Genomic DNA, 6,383 nt, shown 5'->3' on the forward strand with positions numbered 1-6,383 from the left:
CTTTCTATATAAAGACTATGGTCCAGCATAACTGGTCATCAATCATATTGACCCTGAAGTATCTCCAAATACCAAGATGGGCCATGCTATTTCTCTTTCACTCTCTTCTTGGAATATAGTGAAATGAAAAGAATTAACAAATACCTCTCTGGGGGGATTCAGAATGCTCTTACTGATAAAAATTCAAACTCTTTCCTTCTGCTACTATTGTTTTCTAGTAGTGTAGGAATTTATTGGAATTTTTGTTGTGATCTAAACAAATTTAAATGCCCTTTCATATTTAAAGAATCACTTTACCAAAATAAAACTTTTAAAGTGTAGATTAGCATAAATGCATTTCCATAAATCAAATTTCAATGACTTATTTTCACCAAATTTGAATAAACCCTCTTATGTAAAATTTCAAGGTATCATACAGAAGTCAGAGTTAAAATGATAAACCACCCTACCCATCATAAAATGCTATCCATCATTACCTGGACTGTGGCCTTCGGAAGCCATGCAAAAGAAATAAATATCTTTTCCTTTATGTTAAAACCAGCAAAACACACCATCAGAAATGTAGTCAAAATTCGTATCAATACTGCAATGCTCAGGGTGGCAACGCAAAGGCCTGTAAAAAATATTTAATTTTTAGACATAATGAAATAGTGGGAGGAGGGGAGGAATTGAATCTCATGGTTATTAGTTCAAAATACTATCAACAGAATAATCTAAATCTATTAAATAGTTTAAAAGACAACAATGGTTAGGCATAATTTATCAAAACATCAATATTAAAGCTCAATCAAACCATTTGTTTAAAAGTGAATGTTGTTATCCACAATTACTAGATTAAAATGAGAAATTAACTAAATATATTGGAATTTCTACAACGGAGAATTGAGTGTTACTTCTCTTATGCTTTATAGCAAAAACTACACTTCCATGTGTTTACTCAACAAGAATTTATTAAATGATAACTACGCATGACAGGATTTGGACTAGATTCTGGGTACATAAAAAATATAATGTACAGATTTTGCCTCTATGAATTTCAAAGTCAGAAGACAGAAACACAAACAACAAATTAATATACTATAAGGTAAGTGTAGTATAAACATACTGGTAAGAGAGTAAGAAGAAGAAAAAAATAGTATTTTCATCAAAATGGTTGAGAATTCTTTACAGAGTATAAGACTAAAGGTGATATTTAAAGTATTTAGTGTATGGCCATGCCACAGGGTGCTGAATAGGGTGCTAAACAGGGTCGGGCCTGGTTATTACTTGGATCGGAGACCACCTAGGAAGACTAGGTGCTGTTGGCATAAAAAATAAAAAATAAGGGATTGTAAGATAACAAGGTCCTTACAATTTGTGAAGTCAACCAAGGGTTGCCTCACCTAAAAAAATTAAAAAAAAAAAAAAAATTAACAGGCAGTATGAAGACAATCGGCCAATCAGAATAGAGCTGGTTGGGCACTGATCAATCAAAATAGACACTGATAGTATACATCTGTTTCACCATATTGGGTATATACACTCACTGCCCATTACTCTGGTTCACATGTACAGCACTTCATTCGGTCCTTTAAAATCCTTTACTGATAGATATAAGTTCATCCTGATTAGCAAAATAAAGGATTGTGACAAGGGCCACTGCAGGCTACTGAATCTGAGAAAGGCTAAGCTAAGGTGACTGCTAAATAATAGGTGATTTTTTAAAAAGTAATAGTTGTTAAGTGTTTACTCTGTAACATGTTCTACATTAAGCCTTAAGTGCATTGCTTTACTTAATCTTTATAACCTGTGGAGTAATTTTTCTCATTTCACAGTTGAAAAAAATGAAATTCAGAAAGGATAAATAACTTTCTCAAGTTCAAAAGGTTGTAAAACACCAGATAGACACAGTTGGAGGATCTATTGTGAATCTGCAACATGGTTTCTTTATAGAAAAGCTCTGTGGCTCTTTGTTGACAGGTATTTCTCCCAGGTTGATAGATTTTCTTGTATCTTGTTGCCTGAAGTACAAGATACAAGAGATGATACCATTCCTAGGAGGGAACATCGAAAGTTTGGGGAGAGGATGATGAGGAAGCTTTCGATACACTAAGTCTGAAGTTTTGTGGGACTTATAAGTGGTGATGTTCAATTAGCAACTGGATATATTGATTTAGAGATAAAGATTTTAGAAGTATGTAGTTTATAATTAAAGCCACTGAGTATAGATGAACTCAGAGATATGATGTAGAGTTAGTAGTATATAGGCTTTGGAAGAAAGTTAGATAAAGAGCAGCATTTAAGCCACATATAGTGGAAAGAAGGAATTGAAAGGCACTAGAAAATATGAATTTTCAGAATTCAATGTAAAAAGTGTTTTAAAGAGGTCAATAGCATCAAGTGTTGCTGAGAGATCAAATAAAATATAGATAGAGAGCTGTTCAGTGGATTTAGCATATAACCTTGGTCAGAGCGGGGCTGGTGGTGTGATGGGGCAGAAGCTGGACTGAAATGTATTAAACAAAAGAATGAGAGTTGAAATGGAAAAGAGAGATCTGGTTACTCTTTGGACAAGTTTGGAAAGAGGAATGGAGGGGTAGAGTGGTAGGTGAAGGGGGAAGTAAAATGGAAAGGATAATTTTTAATTGTAGTTAAATATACATAATAAAATTTACCATCTTAACCATTTTTTAGTGTACAGTTCAGTAGCATTGAGTTAAACATTCATAATTTTGTGCAACTGATCTTCAGAACTATTTCATCTTGCAAAAACTGAAACTGTTTTAATTAAACAACAACTCCCCATTTCCCCCTTCGCACAAACCCTGGCAACCACCATTCTACTCTTTCTCTCTATTAATTTGAATATTTGGGATAACTCATAAAAATGAAATCATACAGTAATAGTCTTTCTGTGACTGGCTTATTTCATTTTGTATAGTGTCCCCAAGGTTCATCCATGTTGTAGCGTGTATTAGAATGGAAGGATATTATTTTAAGATAGGAGAGATTAGAGTCTGTTTAAATTCTGAAGAGGAGACAACTGAAAAGTATATTTGAAGATGTGTGAGAAAAGGGGAAGAATCTGTGTGTGAGATTCAGAAGGAGATGGCAGGGGATAGGATCCCTAGGATGGATGGAGAATACCGTGATGCGAGAAAAGGAGGAAATATTGAGTATATATGTGAGAATTAACTTTAAGTACAGTGCTGTGAATCAAGAGAGTTTTAAAATGACGGCTTTTGAATGCATAAATGGATAAAAGAATGAATGAATAAACAGATATTTCTATTCCATGGGTACATATTATAGAACTCACTCGTTACCTTTAAAATTCTGGCTCTTGATCAGAACAAGGCTAGATGAATACTCTTACTCTTGGAAAAAAATTTTAAGGCCTGCAGTTTTTGATAGTACTAAGCAGTGTTACTTTTTTTTACAAGGAACAATATTAAAGATATAAAATTTTCTGTCTTAGACTGACGAATATTATTTTCTAACCAACTACTCTAAAAGATTTAAATCATTATTAAACTTTTATATAATGTGGCAATGAGAAACACTGAACTATACCTACTAAAGATATTTCAGCTGTATATAAAAAAGAGTTGATTTTAGCAAAAGTACTACTTCGATATTCTTACCTACAGTTTCTGGTCTAAGAGATGCAACAGATACCTCTGCTCCAATTAGTCCAAAAAGAAGGGGCTGAAAGATGTCCCAGGCAACTGCAATAATTCTTTCAACCTCCGCCTAAAAGAAACACACATGTGTGTGCACACACACATATTTTTATTATGTAAAGTTACAAGTTCTAAGAATTTTGCTAATTTGAAATTTGAGTCAATTTGACTCAAGGTGGGCTTAATTTGTATGACATTTATAAATAAGAAGTTAGTTAGAATGGAGCAAAATGTTGCATAAAGATATTTCTAACACAGTTAAAAATATTATATGAGTACTTTAGTGTTGGTTTGCAAATGGATGTTAATTATAAACAATCCTATAAAGTAATTGTAGGAGAACTTCTACTTCTGAATATGTGGTGTGTACATTTTGTAATACTTAGCTTTATTTCATAGTTAAAAATTTTGTTATTTTTCATTCAATAGTGTGACTTAGAGATCTTCTATTAGTACATATATCTAGATATGTACTTTAGTATTGCTGCATAGAAATCTATAGTATAGAAATACCATAGTTTATTTAAGCATTTCTTTACTGATGGAACTTTAAGTTGTTGCCAATTTCATCTTTATAAAAAATACTGTTTAAAGTTATTTCAAATTATACACAAAAATAAAATACAGGTATAGTAAAGTGCTATGCCAGCTATTGATTTATTGCCCCATTGGTTTTTTTCATTGTTGCTTTGCAGAAAATAGAGCTGGACCCTTTAAACATTTCTCCTTTATTAGCTGGCATCATATCATATTTTATCAACAGACATTGCTGAAGTGACCCTGCCAGAGGAAGGTGCTCTTCCTCTTGGTTTCACTGCGTCCTCCAGTAGGATCCAACAGCACCAGGCTCCTGTAGCCCAGGTCGCTGGAGTGGGGTGGTGGTGGTGATGGCGGTGGTGGGGGAGGAAAGGGGTGTTCTATCTCAGCTTTAGGGGTTTATAGCTGCGATTCCTATTTTCATTAGGGGTATCTTTGTATGTTACAAGCCAATATCTTGTTATCTGATTCCCCAGTACGATTAATAATAAACTTTCTGTATTCCAGTTACTATGTAATTTATCTTTCCTGATATGACCCTGATTGATATAAGTACTAACTTTAAAATACATGATGCAAAAATCTTAGGAAAATTTGACAAAACTGACTATAGTAATACTGAAATGTTTATGGCAAAAAAAAAAAAAGGTGATAAACCAGGAGAAAATATCTGTACTAAGTACAACAGAGTAAGAAGCAATATCTAGTCAATAAGAAGCAATATCTAGTCAATAAGAAAAAGACAGAATCAAATAGAAATGGGCACTGTGTATGGACAAATATTTCAAAGAAGAAACATGAGTGGCCAAAAATAAGATGCTAAAACTCAGTAATCATAGAAACGTAAACTAAAATGATATACCATCTTTTTGGGGGCAGGGCCTAAAATACATTAAAAAGTTGGAAAATATACTAAAAAATTTTAATAACGTCAAGCTTTGTAAGATTGTTAAGGAAACTCACTAATTGGTAGGAAAGCAAATTGATAAAGTTTTTGTTTTTTAAGAGGGCAATTTAGCAATAGCCATTACAGTGTCTAAAACTTTATATTTAACAGATTTTTTCAATCAACTAATAAGAATCTATATTTTTAGATGACATTTTAAAGTTATAATTACACATCTTTAAGGACCTGCACTCTCTATATACAGTATTAAGTAGTTTGACAAAAGAGGATTACATCTTTTCTCTATTTATTATTTTTGATGTTTTATTAGGGTAAAGATTTTATTTCCTCTTGGCTTACAAATGTTGAAAGACAGAGCATATGTGAGAGGGTTGGTGGATTTATTTATATAGTTCTATTCCTATATCATGCAAAAAGTGTTTTCATGTCATGAGGAATCGGATATTGACTAAGGTTCAAATTCTGCTGCTTACTAACTGTAAGCCACTTGCCTCTCAGCACCTCATTTTTCTCATCTGTAAAACGAGAGGTTTATATAGATAACATGCAAGATCTTTATTATTTAATGACAATGACTAGTCAATGTATCTTCTTGTGGCTTTTTTGTAACTTCAAAACTAAAATGAATTTAAAGAAAATGGAGTCACTGAATAGGCTAAGTAGAAAAAGAAGATGAGCCCAGGGAAATAAAAACTCTGTTGTCCCTTGAAAGTTAAGGCTACTTTACACATCTGTATGTACCATTAGTAAGAACTTTCAAAAATATAAATCTTTTTTCAGGGATGGACAAAAGGAGAAAGTTAAGAGAAATGGAGATTTCATTATGAGTTAAATACTACTTAAGATGAAACTTTTTAGAGATAAGAACATTTCAAGGTTCAGAAGATCCAAATTATATCAGGAAAAAAAAATCTAGTGACCATAAAGTTTATCAGAAGTTAAAGATTAAAAACAATAATATTCTCAGTGAGTGATTCACAAAGTGTGGTCCCTAGACCAGCAGCATCAGCATTAGATGGGAACTTGTTAGAAATACAAGTTCTCAAGCCCCACCATAGCCTACCTAAATCATAAATTTGGGGGTGGGGCTCAGAAATCTAATTTAATAAGACTTTCAGGTGATTCCTATGCATGTTAAAGTTTAAGAAACATTATTCTAAGCTGATAAAGATGTAATGAGAGAGGTGGAAAAATAAATGGATATAACTCTAGAAAGCAGTTTGGTAATGCGTGTTAAAACCTCAAAATGTTCACATTATTTGATTCCAAATTTTACT

At 32.7% G+C, this 6,383-nt stretch overlaps 1 protein-coding gene across 1 annotated transcript in view; it reads right to left on the reverse strand.

Moving 5' to 3' along the window:
• The window catches only part of SLC9B2 (solute carrier family 9 member B2), a 44,554-nt gene that overhangs the window by 5,122 nt on the left and 33,049 nt on the right, over positions 1-6,383 (reverse strand). The window contains exons 10-11 of the mRNA XM_006918881.3: positions 3,624-3,732; positions 477-613 (exon numbers count right to left, since the gene is read on the reverse strand). Coding sequence (XP_006918943.1) covers positions 477-613; positions 3,624-3,732 — 246 coding nt within the window. The remainder of the gene's footprint in view (positions 1-476; positions 614-3,623; positions 3,733-6,383) is intronic.

Source organism: Pteropus alecto, unplaced genomic scaffold, assembly GCF_000325575.1.
Source record: "Pteropus alecto unplaced genomic scaffold, ASM32557v1 scaffold5, whole genome shotgun sequence".
Lineage (NCBI taxonomy): Eukaryota > Metazoa > Chordata > Mammalia > Chiroptera > Pteropodidae > Pteropus > Pteropus alecto.